Source organism: Lichenostomus cassidix, chromosome 4, assembly GCF_008360975.1.
Source record: "Lichenostomus cassidix isolate B80296 chromosome 4, HeHo_3.0, whole genome shotgun sequence".
Taxonomy (NCBI): Eukaryota; Metazoa; Chordata; class Aves; order Passeriformes; family Meliphagidae; genus Lichenostomus; species Lichenostomus cassidix.
In genome coordinates this window covers 43937534-43955049 of record NC_139484.1, presented here as the reverse complement: position 1 = coordinate 43955049, position 17516 = coordinate 43937534, and the positions used below count along the sequence as shown (strand labels likewise).

The 17516-nt window shown below is 42.4% G+C and overlaps 2 protein-coding genes across 7 annotated transcripts in view; one reads left to right on the top strand and one right to left on the bottom strand.

Moving 5' to 3' along the window:
* PPAT (phosphoribosyl pyrophosphate amidotransferase) overlaps positions 1-14240 on the bottom strand; it is a 42134-nt gene extending 27894 nt beyond the window's left edge. For both annotated transcript variants that reach the window (XM_085058902.1, XM_085058903.1), the window contains exon 1: positions 13969-14240. In XM_085058902.1, coding sequence (XP_084915028.1) covers positions 13969-14096 — 128 coding nt within the window. In that variant the 5' untranslated portion in view covers positions 14097-14240. The remainder of the gene's footprint in view (positions 1-13968) is intronic.
* The window catches only part of PAICS (phosphoribosylaminoimidazole carboxylase and phosphoribosylaminoimidazolesuccinocarboxamide synthase), a 37424-nt gene that overhangs the window by 13010 nt on the left and 6898 nt on the right, over positions 1-17516 (top strand). For 3 of the 5 annotated variants that reach the window (XM_085058899.1, XM_085058898.1, XM_085058896.1), the window contains 6 exons: positions 1395-1466; positions 2127-2528; positions 3884-3949; positions 4989-5179; positions 14660-14705; positions 15407-15604. In XM_085058899.1, coding sequence (XP_084915025.1) covers positions 1395-1466; positions 2127-2528; positions 3884-3949; positions 4989-5179; positions 14660-14705; positions 15407-15604 — 975 coding nt within the window. Of the gene's footprint in view, positions 1-1394; positions 1467-2126; positions 2529-3883; positions 3950-4988; positions 5180-14318; positions 14390-14659; positions 14706-15406; positions 15605-17516 lie in introns of those variants that run through there. The other 2 variants (XM_085058897.1, XM_085058900.1) reach the window with 2 other exon arrangements.

Sequence of the window (17516 nt, the reverse complement as noted above, 5' to 3'; positions counted from 1 at the left end):
CAGAGTAGGGATATTAATATTCTGGAATAAATGAGCATAAAACCCATGGAAGATCATGAAAAAAAGACATCAGACAAAGTAATGATGACATTGAAGTATGGTGGCCTGACACCCTGGATCAAAATATTCTTTAAAGTAGTGCTGTTTGTACCCAGAAGTTAATAGAATAAATTACAAAATTAATTACAGTGATTCTGTGGACAGCAATTCTTTGGCCTTTGACACTGAAAGTTTCTACCATAAGAATATTTCTATTGTAGGCATCAGGCATATTCCAGGAAAAAACTTCCTTTGCAGCAATTATGTTATCTGTAGTTTGGGAGTTGAGACACCCTACGCAACACACCCTTTACAACTGTTTGCATTGGCTGATCTTGATCATGAAAGACAACTGTAGCGACACTGAGGACAATATCAGAGCAGTGCCATCTCAACAATCACACAGAGAAACACAAGTGACACTGAGGCTAAAGTAAATCTGTGACCCTGAAAGTTGAGAAATAGCGAGGCCACACGAATGCAAAGTGAAGAATAAAATGTCATACAGCTCAACTGATTGCCACATACACACCACCTCCCTATCATGTAATATCCAATTGAGAATAGTAATCATGCAAGTCAGCACTACACAAGTGCCATTGCCAAAGACAGGAAAAGATCAGAGAACCAGTATGGTTGACAGAATGGACATAGAAATGAAAGCTGTGGTTGGTAATAGTTTAAAAAAGAAAAAAAAAGGAATCTATTAGGAGCCTAGGAGTAGACCTACAGCTCCATTTTGGTCCATTTCCAATAGCTGCAAGTGTTCAGGAAGATGCAAGAATTTTCTCAAGAGTTATAGGGTGCCTATTTATGAGCTTAGCACGTCTGCTGGAAATACAACACAGCAGAGGACACAGTCTAGGAAGTTCCTGGGGTGTGTGGCAGACAACTGCCTGACACAGCTGGTGAAGGAGCCAACTAGGGAAGGTACCAACTGATGCTGGTGTTGGACTGGCAGTGGTTGGAGGTCTCTTGGCCATAGTGGTCACTAAATGGCCGTGTTCTCAGTTCTTGGTGAAGTAAGGAGGGTGGTCAGCAGAACTGTCACCTTGGACTTAGGCGGTGGTGGAGTCACTGTCCCTAGAGGGATTTAAATCACCTGTAGATGTGGCACTTAAGGACACAGTTTACTGGTAGACTTGGCTGTGTTAAGTATATCCTAATGATTACTGCATCCATCCTAAATGACTCTATGATTTGTGATTCTTCAAGTCTGTAACTAATGGGTTAGACTAAGGGCCTAAGACACTTTCAGGTGACAACAGGTGTTTCCTACAGAGGATGACAATAGTATTAGCAATTGATTTGTCTAAATCCAAGTCTACTTTATTTAAAATAGTGTGTTTCTATAGATGATGATTCTGTAAGCACTACCTCAGAAGAGAGATCTTGTACGCCAGTAGCAAAACGGATGCTTGGGACAGGTGAGTATTACTTTCCATGTATTTATTATGAAATAAATAATTTTGTAATTTCAGTACCAAAGCTGGAGCAACCAGATCTCTACTGTAAATATAGCTCTACTTTTCTACTCCTGACTCTAGTCTAGCCTTGTCAGCAAATTTAAAAATTAGTTTCATAGCTCTGTTCCTTGTCACGAGCAAAACTTGAACTAATACTGTAATTCAACTTTGCCTTCTGTACATATCTAATGACCAGCATCTGCCCTACTTGTGATTATTTTTTGAGTCTGATCTGAAGATTTTTCTTCTTCTTTTGAATCCCTACTAGCCTTTTCATTTGCACGTTGTCATTTTAATTTGAAACTATACTTCTCACCAATGTTGACATCTTTAAACCTTAAGGATTATTGCTTTCCTACACGTAATACTTGTATATATGTCTTTAATTTGACAACAGCAGTGACAAAATCAGTGACAAAATGTTGGGTTTTGGATGCCTTGGCAAAACAAGAGATTCCACTTGCTACGTATTTTACATATTTAAGAGCAAACAATTGTGTATGGATATTAACATTAAAAAGTTAAAAGATTAATCATTAGTTTCAATTATGTTTTCATACATGTATATTTAGCATGTATTTATAGCATTTACAGTTAGTTGGTTTTTGTTTATGTTTTCAGACAATCACATTCCCTTGGAAGAAGCCGAAAATCACTTTAAAGTTATTACAATTACTGATACTGGAGCAGGAAAACACTGGAGTGATAATGAAGTTAGGGCTCTGATAAACATATGGTCAGATGAAAAGATACAACAAATGCTTGAAGGGGCCACAAGAAATAAAGAAATATTTGAGGAAATTGCCAGAAGGTTAATGAAACGTGGTATAGACAGAGACTGGAAACAATGTCGCACAAAGTACAAGAACCTAAAATATGAATACCGTGCACTGCAGAAAGAAAATGAGCATCTTGGAAGTCCCAGGAGGAAAATGAGGTTTTATGATGAAGTTGACTGTATCTTAAGAAGACAGCCTCTGGGAACTTCGGGTTGGAGATGTGAAAGTTCAAGTCTCCTATCAGGTACTTTTGAAACTTCAGCGATGAGATAAAGTCCTTGAAGTGAAACTTTTAAAAGCTGCCTGTTTGAGCCATGCTGTAAATGTGAAATGTGTGGCCAGAAATGGGGAGGGAAAATAACTGGGGAAGCTGTATCTGCATGGTCACACAGGAAATACTCAGAGAACACAAGTGGTCTATGAAGACATGTAAAAGTGAGAGTATTAGCAAAAAGTGAAAGCACTGAAGAGTTCAATGTTGGAGAATCTTTGCTTTTGAAAGTCTAAGCGATGTACAGTGAAATGGTGCTAAAACTCAGGACAGGTTTTAGAGGTCATATAGCAAGCATGTAAAGTTTGATGGATAGAGAGCTGCAGAAATCAGCAGTTATCAAGCCAAGTGCAAGGACTCAAAAAAACCCAAACTACGTTAATTCAATACACACCACAGTCAAGAGGGAGAAAAATCCAGGGCAGTGATGTTTATTTGAGCACTTGTAATTATTATATTAATTTTGCTAAAGCAGATTCAGTTTTCAAAATAGAGTTTGCTGCTGTTTTAGAATCAAGAACTCTCTGATCTAGGAACCACACAGCTAATCGTGTATCTGCTGTAAGGGTTCTCATAACTGGCCAACTGCTCCAGGCCTCAGGGGCACCTGCCTCCACGCCAGGCACATCAAGTGCTCTTGTAGAAGCAACTAAACCTCTGCAACATAGGCTTCAGTGACTTATGGTAAGCCAGAACTAATTTTGATTGTTCTCAATATAAGATACTAATTTGCAAAACCATAAATGTTATTTAAGGACTTCAACCATTTCTGCAACAAAAGGCAGATGGACAGCTTGAACAGAAACTGCTGGAACCATCCTTAAGCCAGCTGTCCTCAGTCATGAATCAGAGCCCTAATGGGGCGTCCAAGGGTGGTAGTAGTGCATTAGTTGCAGCTGGAATGACATCCACAGCTGTGGAATGACAGTTCTTCTCCCCTGCCTCAGTCTTGTACTTGTTCACATTCTCAAGACATACATTTTCTTCCAGATACAGAAGCTGAACATGTAACTGCTCATTTCTACTCTCCATGAATGGGGTTTGTCAACACCAAAAATGTCAACACCAACAACCAACCTGGCTGTTTTACATTTTAGCATGCTAGAAAAGGACCACGTAATCTGGGCTGTGAATGCTGATGCAGTGGCCAGTAAAACAATAACCTTTCAGAAAAGAAGCTGCAGTTAGTAATCTATTTGAGGCATTTGCCAAATAAATGTGTCTTGTCCTAGTGTATTTGCTTTTGTAGTATAAAACCTTCTGGTATGACTAACTGTGCCTTGAGAATTTTGGCAAAATACTTAGTCACCTTGTTTTTCTCTTCTAAGTTTCAGTGGGAGATGCTACAGCAAACACAGGATCTTTGAGTATCAAGAGAAAAACATGGAATGATGGTAAGAGCACCTGACTTTTAGAAGCATCTATACACTTGCTCCTGAATTGGATGCCAGATTCTCATACCCAGTATTCAGTTACCCAGTTAAAAAAATAATCCTAGAATTTAACACCAAGCTCCAAACCAACATTCTTCTCTCACCCACAACAATCAGAAAAAGAAGCATTCTGATAAAAACGTAAGCCTAAGGAAAATGACTATTTATTTATTTCAATCCTTATCCCTGGTATAAATGAGGTAAACATCAGAAAATACTCACTGATCTATAAGAATAATATGCAAAGAAAACACAGTATTTAAAAAACAAGATGTCTCAATTGCCTGTGTTGCTTAAGGGAAAGTAGGGACAGGCACAGTCATAGATGTAATTTCCTCATATTACACTACTGTGTTTGTAAATATGTCTAATGTGTTGTACACAAGAAAACACATGTTTTTCATGTATTTCAAAGGGAAGATAAGATACAGATTCATGGAGAGAGAAAAATGCATGGGAAGGATAGAAATACGTGGCATGTGATTTGATATGGGGAAGGTTAGCAGCTTATTTTTCTTCCTGCAGAATTGTCAGGCCCTAAATAAAAAAAGTGAAACAATGAGGAACAAAAGCTGTAGTTTTAAGTAGCTCACCCCTATTTTTAATAGTAAAATGATGTTTACAGACTGATGAAGATAAATTATCTGAACGAGGTTTTTGAATTCAACCTGTTTAGTTCACCATCACAAACTGTACTAACACTGCATTTAATCACTCTGTGTGATTAAACAGACTTTCATTTATTGCCTATTATGTAAGTACATCTCGGAGAAGGCTGTAGCTAGGCAAAACTGAAAGTTTGAGATATAAGTGATTTTTACAGGGTCTGCTGCATTCCTACTCTCCATTATACAATGATCCCTTACACAACACCAGGCAATGCCTGCCAAAAGAGCAGAACAGAAGAACAGCTTTAGGAAAATCCAGCATGTGCTGAACTTCAGTGTCAGCAGTTCATTGACTTGTGCGCTCTAACTACGTACTTTGCTTTTGTCCACAGAGGTGTCACCTGTTCCACTTAAGAAAAGTGCTTCTGAAAACACCATACTCCACTTCCAAAAGCTATTAACAGAGAGAGTGCACACAGTAACAGAAGGCAAAAAGTTGCTGTTAGAAAGGCTCTGTAAGCAGGAAGAAATGCAAGACCTCAACAGAACACAGCTGTATGCTGATCCATCAGCCATACAACAGGTTGGTTTAATGAACTTTCTATGAAATTAGCATGCAAATAGATTCTTTCAGGTAGTAAGAAATTAAATACTTAAGGGTATAGGTTACCACATGAGTACATGTTTGCTTCCCTTTAATATTGTCATTTTCAGTCATTTGGACTTAAACAAGGTGGGAGTTTCCATCATAATCCTTAACCATGAGCTTTTAGAAGTGATGTCAATTAGTCCAATAAAAAATACAACCTCTGCCTACATGTCTTGGCTCACCTACATGCCACAATTAACAGCCTTAATTGAAAGAAAATAATACTTTGATCAAAGAAAACATGCACAGTTAAAATTACATCCCATCATTTCCAATTACCATCTCCATGGCCTTCCTAACAAGTTAGTCCTCTGCAATTAGCCAAACAGTTGAAGCCAGAAGAGAACTTTTTGGTTAGGCAGGGCTGGTGAGGAAAACACAACTCTTAACTCCTTAACCAGCATTTACTCTCCTCCTCTTGTTTCCCCCTGTGTATGCTGGTGTGGGGGAATGTCCCCCTCTGCCTGCTGAAGGCTTGCAGCGATGTGAAGCACTGAACTGGAGAAGTCAGTGAGCCAGAAACAAAGTATACAGAGCTGATGCCCGTGCAGAAGGGGCAGGCATGAGTTCTGGTCCCTGCTCTGTACAGGGCAAGGTGGTCTGTTTTGTCCAGACACCACAGAAAACACAGAAATACTGCAGGGGAAGAAATACATGGGAAAAGACAAATGCCATGCCATAACTGTTATTCTGCAAAATCCTACTAGCCACTACTTCATTTTGTAATTCTGTAAGTGTTCTGTGGTCTGTACTGCATCTGCAGGGTTTTCCTTTCACTGTATTCGAGCAAAACAACTTTCTGGATCTCAGTCATATTTGGGCATAGACCTACACAGCCTAGCCAAAGCCAGGTCAGTTCTGGGCACATACAAGGGCACAACTCAAGTCAAACAGTCAAGTCCTTATTGCAGCAGCAACAGCCACCAGGTTTATTTATACACAGAGGCCTAAATTCCATCCAAGTCCTTCTTCATAAAACTTTACATAAAAATATTACTGGACATACTTTATTTCCTGTTTTATGCTTAATCATTTTCTTGTCTATTCTTTTATGAGAGACCTTATGAAGGTAAATACTTTTCACCAAGGTGAATTTATCTACCATTTGACTAGCATTTTTAAAACAAATCTGAGAAGTCAAGAGAGAGATCCCTAAAAAAATAATAGTTTTTTGATCATATTAATTTACACAATGACATGGATATACAGTTGTTTCAGCGTGTGCTTATCTACCACTTTTCACATTTTGCACTAGATTTATCAGTATAAACCTTCTTTGGCTTGTAATACTAGTATCATCATTGGTTTAAGAACTTTTCTTCTTTCTCTTTGCAATGAGTTGGTTCAAAGGTACATCCTTGAACTTGCATTGTATTACCTGCATACAGAACTGTTGTCTTTGGAAGGAGGACAAGGTCTGCCCCTGCCATCACAGTAGACAGGTATCCCAACAGAACATGCTGAGTCAGCTGAAGTCCTCACCATTCCCATCACTATTGAAATCACAGGTTACTTCTTCCACACATGAACCAGAAAACCGTGTGATCCAACCCTAATTTGCTCCAGTATATTTAAACAGTTTAGTTCAATTTAGATTTAAATTATTATTTGAAATAACTGTACTGAAAATAATATGGGTAACTTACATGTTTTGCTCTACCTTCTCTTTTTCTTGAGTGTAAGGCTGAAATTGACTTGATAACTCATTTCAACCTTTTTCTACATGCTACTCTGAGTAATCCAGTTCTTGCTGGATGCCCTATAAACCAGTTCATCTCACTAACCTCACACAAGACTAGCCTATGTAATAAGAAAAAACCTTAAATGGTTTTCTGTGTGAGTTGAAGTAGCTCAGCAAGTTCCTGTATGTGCCAGGTCTAACTGAACAGCTGAAAAGTTGTTTTTGTTGCAGCATGACTGTCCTTCCAGAAGAAATAATAACCTGAGGGAAGCAGTTAGCACTGCAGAGGTGACAAACTTCACTTTAAATTCTGCATGCTGCCCAATGATCCAAATCTTTCCAAACCCTGCTGTCACTCAGTACAATGGCCCCCAAAAAACCTTTTCTCTCCTTCCTGAAAACAAAAAATAAAGACTTTTAATTCATTAAAATCAGCAGACCTTTCAAGATTATGTATCTGTTTTTAAATGCTGATGTTCAGGAGAAAACAACACAAAAGCACTGAGGCAAAGGACTCGCTGAATTCTTAGCAGGTCAGAGCAGAGAACTGCAGAGCACACTTGCAGTCTTTACTTGGAAATTGTTCATGTCAACACTAGGTGGTAGACATGAAGCAAGAACTGACAGAAAAAGTGTAACACAAGTTTGTTTACTTTCCAAGTAAAGGGTTTTTTTCCTCAGAAAACTTTCAAGAGATCAGGACTTATTTGACAAATAAATGTCCAAAGGTGGACTTCCCTTTGTGTGGGATTCCACTTCTATTCTGCTTTGTGACTGCCAAGCACAGCTTGCTTTTTGTAATTGTTTTGTCAGAAGGCTGTCTTCTGCCCTGCTGTTCATTTATTGTCAATCAAAGGTGGTAGGAGATGTCAGGTGCAAGATGGTGCATTTGGCATCATCTGATATTTATGTGCTACTCCCATTTATACAGATAACAGTTAACTTATTTGAGGCAGATAAAGTGACATCAAGACAACCTTTCTTCACTGTGGTTTCACTTTCTTCACTGTAGTTATGATTCCACAAAACTTTTTGCTTAGGGACAAAATTACCAGGAATGTCATACACTTAGAATTCTGGTTGTCTAGAGCTCTGATCTGTCTCCTTTGGACAGCATCTCCTGGGGTAGTGGCAGTGGACTAAATAGAATGTTGCTAGGCTGAAGGATTTCTCAAAACAGTCCGTTCAGAAATGGTATTAGTTAATCCAACTCATCCTTCCAGGGTATTTTTATATCCACTTGAACTTTTGCTGTGGCTCTGCTGTCTGTGGTCACAGCTTTACATTTATTACAGTCACACAATATTTAGTCCAGACACACTTATGGGCCAGTTAAATGGAACTTGGGACAGCATCTGACACATGCTAGACCGTTATGTGTAGGGCACTACCACAGGACTGCAGGGGTTTGGGAGGAGAGCCTTTCTTAGAGGAGAGCCTTTCTGACCTTTAACAGAAAGGCCAGACCAAGTCATGTCCATGTAACTGATCCTGGGATCTTAATATAAATTACATCATGAAAACATTCCAGCTTTATAATCAAAATCAAGTAATGACAGCAAGAGCATCAATCCTGTAAATAACAGAAATTTTTACTCTTCTCCCTCCTCAAATATCTGCATTATTGCCAGAGAGCCATTAGTGAGGGCAAATCTGTCTCCTCCCCAGTTTACAAATGGCAAGAGTGAAACTTTTGAGTTGTGGCAGATAAATGGAACTATTACCACTCTGAACTACATAAAAAAAGCTTCATTCTTCTCTAAAGCACACTCATTCACTAGATTAATGGGTCACTTTACACGTCTTTGATAGGGCTGTTACTCTGGAAAGTACCCTGAATGCCCTTTTAGATTATTCGAGACACTCTGTTTGGACCAAAGGCATTGAGAATGAGCTTCAGGAAGCTGAAATGCTTGCGCTGATGGTGGAACCACGAGCACTGTCAGCATCATTGGCTTTAAAGACTGCCTTCAGAGTCTTCCTTTGTTTCTTATTCAGCAAGGTCTCGTTTCTATTAGCACAAGCATCCATATGGCCAAGTGGCTACCCAACTGGCAGAATTGATTTAAATTAAAGCTAATGCAAATAAAAAACCCCTCCAAACAACCCTGCTTTTTTTTTTTTTTTTTTTTTTTTTTTTTTAAATGGGAATGGTAATGTAAGACATTCCAGATAGTGAAGCCAGGACAGTTTATATGAACTGAACTATCCAGTCTGAACAGAGGCTGCTGCATACGAGCTCCCTCCATGCATGAGACTCAAATTTAAGGTATGGACAGACAAGCCAACGGAGCAATCCTGTGAAAATTACTGGAGAGCTGACTTATCTACAGTCAAAGTGAAGACGAATGAGCAGTCGCACCTCAGCTCTCTAATTAGATTAATGTAATGGGAAGCCCGTTGGCCACAATAAAAATAATGGCTGCCTCTGAAATGTCCTCTTGTATCTCGTTTAGCAGCACTTCCCTCCGGTTTTTTCCACTCACATGAACTCGTTCCAGCTGGTTATTCCACATGCAGAGATAAGAGCTTAGACCAAACTACATTTTGTGATATGTATATCTGAGTGATAGACTTCAACTTGGTTGGAATGAAATTTGGCTTTTCTTCACTTTCCCAAAAACAAGTGTACAGCAACCCGAGCCCTGCAGGATGTTATGGAAAACAACTGAGCAGATATAAGAGCTCACCACAACAAAAAGGCTATGCTCCTCCTCTCTTCTTTGCAGGAGCAAGCTTTGTGGAGTGCAATTAAACCAGGCTGTCATCACGTGCTGCACAGAATGGCCTAAAACTTAAACCAAGATAGAACTAAAAGTAGAAATGTTTTACATCTACATTCAGTGTCTGAAAGTACTCAGGAATGTTTTACCAGCACATACAGCATGAATGTTCTCATAAAATAGCATACAGACTCAATAACTAGCTAGGCAAACATCTTACTCTGTATATTCCATAGGGAATTTACATAGAAATATGAATAATTACAAAATTTGCTATTTAGAAAATTAAGACATTTGACTCTGCAGTTCTTCTAACTAGATCTGCTGAACTCATAATGTGTTTTTGAGATGAAATTAAAAGATAACATACCTTACATACCAAATTATCAGGATCATTTCCTGTAGTATATTTGTGTTCCTCAGAAAATTCTCATCCAAATACTATTTCAGTTTTAAACTTTTTGATTGAATGATTCACAGTGTAAGTCATAATCCAATGGTTTGCTAAATAGCCTTTTAAAAAAACCCTATCTTTTAGCCAAGACGTATATAAAATGTAGATAAACCACTTTGATTATGCTATATTGAATGCAGGATTTGGAAGGATGGCTAATGGCAAGCAACCAGTGACTTTACTAGGTTGAAAGAGAAGTTAAGTTTCTTAACTTATATTGGTGATTATCTGGGTTCTGTTGTATGAGTTTTAATAATGGACAGTAACAGGAAAGGCATCAAAAAGTATGCTCGCCAAGCCTCCAGTCATAACAAGTTCCACACAGGCCCAGCTGAGACAAATAATATTCCCTGACTTAATGGGGACTTCCATCTTCATAGAAGAGGGCCTTTTAAGAGCTTTTCTAAAAACGAGGATAAAGCTGGTACACTGAGGTTTCAGTACACAGTATTACTGCCAAAAATATTTTCCAGATAATTTTGAAAAAAGTTAGCAGAAATCACACTTGTTCGAAGATTAACTTTGCAAATTTGTCCTGGTCAAGGACTCAAATGACGTTTAATTCACAGTAACTCCTCCTCCCTCCCTCCCTCCCGGCCCCCAAGAAAGTCCTCTCCTTACCAATATGCTCTGATTTTATTTTGGCATGCTGTTGGTGGATTTTGCAGTGACTTTGTTCCCTAGCTTACAAAATACAGAGATGATTTAGAACATCCACTTTTAAGCCTTGTTAATGTTGATGCCAGAGTAACATGATTTGCTTTAGCAGAATTAAAAGTCTTAAACATAATGAGCATTCACTGCTAACATAGCTGTAAAATGTTACCATGGTGTCAAGCCAATTTGGTAAAATGTTCTTAGTATGTGGAAGGCCTTGATTAGCCTGTGAGTAGGAATACACTGGTTTTCATTTTAATTCATAGTTCACCATTATAAAGCCAATGAAAAACTGTGTTCTAACTTCTGCTACAACAGAGTGCAAATTTAAGCCTCAACAACTAGCAGCTGCTTTTTAATTATTAAAAAAAAATTCAACCCCAGACAACTTTTAAAGTTGTTTTTGCATATGTCACGATAGTGACATTTCAAGTTTATCTTTTGTCTTTCATGATGTGCCTACTTGTGGGCTCCAGAACCTCACTTACATACACACATCAATTTTTCATGCAGAACAGTTTCAGTGAGCAGTGAGTACCACTCATACACACTGCTGAACACTTGCCTAAATATTTTTGTGGCTTGCTCCAGCTTACAGAATTTCAAGTTTTCAGCTGCAAACATCCCCACTGAAGAAAATCTCTTCAGCACCACAGTATTACAAACTATCCATTCATTCTTGGCCATTTATCAGAAACAGCAAAGTCCTTCACCTTGCTGCAACCAGCTGTATCAGAACATACAACACTAAGAATTTATACTGCATGTTTTTGTGGCATCTAATACTCTGGATTTTTACACATACAGGTAAGATTTCGAAGATGAGAAATTATAACATCTTCCTCTTTGTGGCCCAGTCATCTCAGAAATGCAGCTTGGTACAATGCCATGCTTTAATATTCTGAATTTTAAAATCTTAAGGTGAATTCAGGGCTAAATTATGTAATTTGATTTATTACACAAGACTAATTTGCATATAGAAGAACATGCTTATATTGAAGGCCAGTAGTCATTATATAAATATCCTTACTAATTTGAAGGTGATGTTTAAGGACTGCATTTTCTAGTGGCCACTCAAATTTCTGTCAGTCACTTAAGCCTGACTTGGATTGCCATTAATATTTACTATAATTTTCTTTCATATTTGCTTAGTTTTAAAGGCTTATGGTTAAGAGACATGTTTTAATTTTTAACTTTAAAACCGTGTTATAAATGCCTAATGCAGTTTACTGATACAGTTAATGTTAAATTTTAATTCTGGCTTTTAAGAGGCATTCCAAAAAGTAGAAAGAAAAATAGCTGTTATCCTATTACTTCCTGATTGGGATGCCAGCTCTTCCACACATCACAGTAGGAAAAATGCAAAGAGATTAGAGAGAAATATTAAAGAAGAAAATAGGAACATTAACATCTCAACTACATAACAGAATTTTATTGCTTGCAAAGGTATACCTAATGGGACTGTTCCACTTTACAGATGCAATGTTTATGCCTCTAAGAAAGCATCCCTTAAAATTTTGACCATTAGATCAGAATCAGAGGTACTACATATATGCCTCTAGGTGTGTAGCTTCCTCTAGAACTTGTGAACTGCTTAGTTTCAATCATAGTATTAAGTATTGTTGTGTACAGTTGTGTCCTCCGCAGAGGATATCTGATATTAAAATGCTCATGCAAATTAAATATACTTGTCAAGTGCCCACAAAACGAAAAAACAAAGCATATTGAAAAGTTCTGAAATGAGGTTGCAGTGAAAATTGAGATAATAAGATGCAAAGTAATGAAAATACATCAATCATTTTATTTCCACCTAAGAAACTCCAGGTCCATCAGTGTAACTGTAAACACAAATGATGCAAGAGTTTTCCCAGCCTCTTCATGGCAAAATGATGAAACCTAAAATGAAACTATTGATTACATGGCTTTGTTCCTTGGATTTTGCAGCTGTATCGCTCCCAATGTTTTGGGTAGACACTGGCAAATATATACCTGCAGCCCAAAGAGAACCATTAGCATATGCGAATCATGTAAGGATGGAGCATTTTACCAGTAAAAGTATAGGAAACTCTACTGTAATAAACAGAAAATCTCCATGTAAACGATTTCCTATTGTTGGTCCAAAGCCAATTGCAGAGCAACATTTACATGTCTGTGACCTCAGAAATACAAAGAATATACTTTTATCTATTTAGTGCATGTATACTTGAAGAAGCCCACCGACCCAGACTGTCAGGAATGTGTTTATTTAGCACACTTTTTGCAACTGTGAGCTGAAGCACAGTATACAGGCTCAGCACGTACTATTAAACAAGCTTGTGCGTTTGGCTGTGCATGTGTTCCCACAAGGCAGATACCCTTTCTAGCACAACTGAAAAAGTAATTGGTATATGTCAGTCCATAACATTATTATTTTGGACACCAACCAGATGGAAGGAGAACCCTAACTTCATTCTGTAGCTCTGCATCCACATGGATGTCAGGTCTGTTACACACTGCCGTAGACATGTGAGGTAGAAGTTTGTCGTATCGTGGTGATGAATGTAAACCACTACCGCTAGTAGGAGCCTAAAACTGCTTAAGAACTGCTCCGTTTCGGTAGTCTCGCAGTGTGACTTACACTTTAACGTGAGCATCTCGAGAAAGCCGGGCGGGCCTCGCCGCGGCTCCGGCAGGAGGCCATCGCCCAGCGTGGCTGGGACGGGACGGGACGGGACGGGACGGGACGGGACGGGGCAGCGCGCGAGTCCCGCCGCGGGGAGCGCAGCCTGTGCCGCGCGGGGCTCATCCCGCCGCCCGGGACACGGCCACGCCGCGGATTCCGCGCAGGGAGGCGCGAACGCCCGGGCCGGTGGCACAGCCCCGGCAGCGAGAGCGGATGCGACTCAAGCGAGATGCAGCCGAGCTCCAAAGGCGTTCGACAGCCGCTCCTTTGGCGGGACCAGCTCGGGGGCGGGAGGCGGAGGGGTGTTCCTTGCGCTTCGCCTCCGGGACACTGCCGGTGCTCCCCGCCCAGGCGGAGCGGAAGGGACCGGCCGGGATACTCCAGTGCCCGGCGGCACCGCTCCCCTCCCCTCCCCGCTCCCGCCACCGGAGCCCCGGGGCCCTCGAGGCTGCACGTGCCGGCACGGGGGCCCGAGCAGCCGCCGCGGCCCGGCCCGGCACCGAGCGGCCCCGTCCGGGCGCACCTCGCCCCCCGCGCCCCCCTTACCTGTGCTGCAGCCCCACCAGCCCCAGCGTGAGCACATGGGGCACGTCCAGCTCCGTGGGCCACGCGCCGGAGGCGATGCAGCCGAACACGCCGCACTCCTCCCGGATGCCCAGCTCCTCCAGCTCCATGGCGCGGGCAGCACGTGGCGGCGCAGCGGCCCCGCTCCCAGTCCCAGTCCCAGTCCCGGCCCCGCTCCGGCGGCTCCCGCGCGCTGCTGCCAGCGGCGCGCTCAGCCCACAGCGCCGCTCCGCCCGGGGCTCCCGGTGGCCCGCCGGGCGCCTCCCGCCCTCATTTACATGCGGGGGGGCGACACCGCAGCCCCGGCCCGCTCCACCGCCACGCCGGGCCCCGCCCCTCTCGCTTCCACTCTGCCCCACGACCCCGCGGGGCGCGCCAGGCCGAGGGGATGTTTGCCCGCGGGGTGAGGGCGCGGGGGCCCGGGGGCCGGGCGCGGCGTGGCGCCGGCATTGGCCGGGCGGAGGGCCGGGGCCGTGTTTGCGCGGGGCGGGGGGTGATGCTGCCGTGCGGGGTTCGCCCGGGGGGCTCGGCGGGGCCGCCCCGCGGCGTAGGGCGGCGATTGGCGGGCGGCGCCGCTGCCCGCTGCCCGGGCTGCCCGCCCCTTCCGCCGGCCCCTTCTTACCCCGGCGGCCGAGCCCCGCCGCGTGCGCTCAGGCTCTCTCCTGTGCCCTAGGTGTCCGCGCCCGCTCCCGCCGCAGCCATGGCCCCCGCAGCATCAGGTAACCGGGCGGCCGTCGGGGTGGGTGCATGGGTCGGTCGGAGGCGCCGCTCTCGGTGGGCCGCTGCCCTCTCTGCGGCTCGGCGCGTAGCTGCTCGGGAAGCAACTTTTCGCCCGCGCAGTTGTAATGTGTGTATTTAGTTTTTGTTCGGGTAGTCGCTCGTGCGCGAGGGTGGGCACGGCTGCAGGAGAGGCGGCGAAGGGAGCTCCGGGCGGAGGATGCTGGGGGCGGCAGCCGCCGTGCGCCGCTCGTATCGGGGAGCTCTAAGTTTGTCCCAAAGTTTAAAAATATAAAAACCCAAAAGGGCAAAAGTCAGAAACAAACCCAACCCCTAAATTTAAAAGAAGTGGTGCTGGGTGAAAGCGGTGCGGCGGCTCTGGGCTCCCGGAGCGGTGGGGCTGCCGGGGCACACGGCTGTCTCCGCCGGAGCTGCCCGGCTGTGCTGGCGCGGCCCCGCAGTGCCCGAGCGCCGGGCAGGAGCCTTGAGCGGGGCTTTGGCCTCGCTGCTGCAGGGAGCGTGGCCAGAGCGCCCCGTGGGTCGGGGCTCGGCGAGCTCCTCGCGGTCAGGGGCCGCAGCGCGGGGACCTGCTCAATCCCCATAGACTCGAAGGTGGTGGCTCTGCGTGCGGAAGTAAACAAGTCTTTGCTATGCAAAACTGACTGCTTTCTTTTCGTGGTTTTTTTTTTTTTAATTCCTCTAGACCTGAAACTTGGCAAAAAAGTTAATGAAGGTAAAACGAAAGAAGTGTATGAGCTGCCAGATATCCCGGGATGCGTTCTCATGCAGTCAAAAGACCAAATAACGGCGGGAAATGCAGCCAGGAAGGACCGAATGGAAGGGAAGGCTGCCATTTCCAATACAACTACTAGCTGTGTGTTTCAGCTGCTTCAGGAAGCTGGTAAGTGTTTTAAAGGTAGAGTATATAAGTCTGTATGTTATGGACACTATTACCAAACAGTATTTTTTTATAAAAGAGTTTATCCTGCCTTGAGGCTCTGGTTTTTAGTCTCTTTTCTATTAGTTTTTAGTTATGTTTTTCTCATTGATACTTTAGAGCTGGGTGAGTGACTTGTTCATTTGAAACATGGGAGTATCTGAAGTAATCCAGTGTTGTAGATAACTGCAATAGTTTCTCCTGCGTGTTTGGACACCCTCCTCGTCCCCTCCCTTCTGCTTTTGCCAGTTCTTCCATACCCTACACCTCCTTGCCTGTAACACTGGGCCGGATGCATCTGCCTTGCTTTAATACATCTATATGCATAGAAGGCATTGCTAGCTAGTGGCACTACCAGACTATGCCTAGGCTGTGTGAAATCTGTGTAAGTAAGCTGAAACATAAAATCAGTGTCTTTTCTCCTTCTCAGTTGTGTGTTATAGTAGCATAAGCTTCCTGTAAGCTTTGCACATAACACTTACAAGAACCACATTGCAAAATACATTTATCTGTCTGTACCGAATGTATCAGGAGCTTAACCCTTACTTTAAAAGTTTTTAAGTATTTCTGATGCTAGAAGTGAGCTTTCAGGGAGTACATAACTAACTTGAGTCACTCGAGTTTTGCACCACACTTCCAAAAATGGAGCCAGTAGCTTTGTTTTGAGAAAGCATTTTTTAAGTGTCTTTGCCAGTTGCAAAGAGGAATTTGTGCTGGTGATAAGTCTGCTATCAGTGCTCGAATACAGGCACTTGTAAGCTTAGTTAAGACTGCTTATAGCTTTGTGCTCGGTGTGCTTTGAAACATTCTCACAAAGACTGCTTCAGGTATCTGCTGAATTACTCTAGAATGTGTATTATCTGTTATAAGGTATGGTGATAGCTCTCAAACGCTGAAGTCCTACATGTCTCATATGTGTGGAAGAGAAAGATGGTTTTTCTAGAGTGATATCTTTTTCTCAGCCCATAATTTAAGAATGACTTGCACGGAAATGTATATTGAGTTGTTCAGTGTATCCTGAGTCACTGCCTTTTTTGGGAAGCCTGTTGTGCATACAGTACTAAGAAGCCTCCAAGGTATTTGATTATATTTGCAGTTGATTAAAACTAATAATTTTCATTTAGGAACATCTAGTGAGATGTTTTGCCCAATTCTTGAATCGCAATAGTTAAGATAACAATCAAAATACTTCATATCCTACAGTTGTATGCTTTTAACATGAAGAAGCCATTCTGTTAACCTCTCAAAAATCCATGAGTGGCTTGTACTTATAACTTCCAGCTGCCATGGAAAAACATGCAGAGTATACTGCAGCTGTGTTTTAAAGCAACAAAAGAACTTTCAGGGTTCTTCTCCAGTTCCCTTATTTGAGTGGTGTAAATGGCAGATAGTGGGAATGCCTTATTGTAGAGGCAGTTTGTTTGCCTTGCGCAACTCTTCTTTACCTACTCTTTCGGAGGTGATGATTTACAAAGTTCTGTTAAAGTTTCTCTCCCTTTTATAAGAGTTGATGTCAGCCCAGCAAAAGCATACATCTGCACCAGATAGGGGCCTTAATGTGCAGTTGGTTATTTAAATTATTTTACCTTTGAAAGAAATGCTCCAAAATTTGAAGAGTCGGTGTTCATTCTATATTTTTAAGACCTTTTTATTTCTTCCTTTATGGTTCTGGAAGTGAAATGGAATAGAACTGCTTAGTTTGACTGAGTGCAACTCCTTCGCCTTCTGTTTCTAGCAGATGCCAGTTGGGCTTGACAGTTGTCTTACCCTGGTCAGGGAGAAAGGTGGGACTCTCCTCAAGAGTGAAATTGAAAAAAGAGCCATTTTACACATCAAGTGCTGATCTGCACATTGGCTGTCCCTGTATAATATGGGG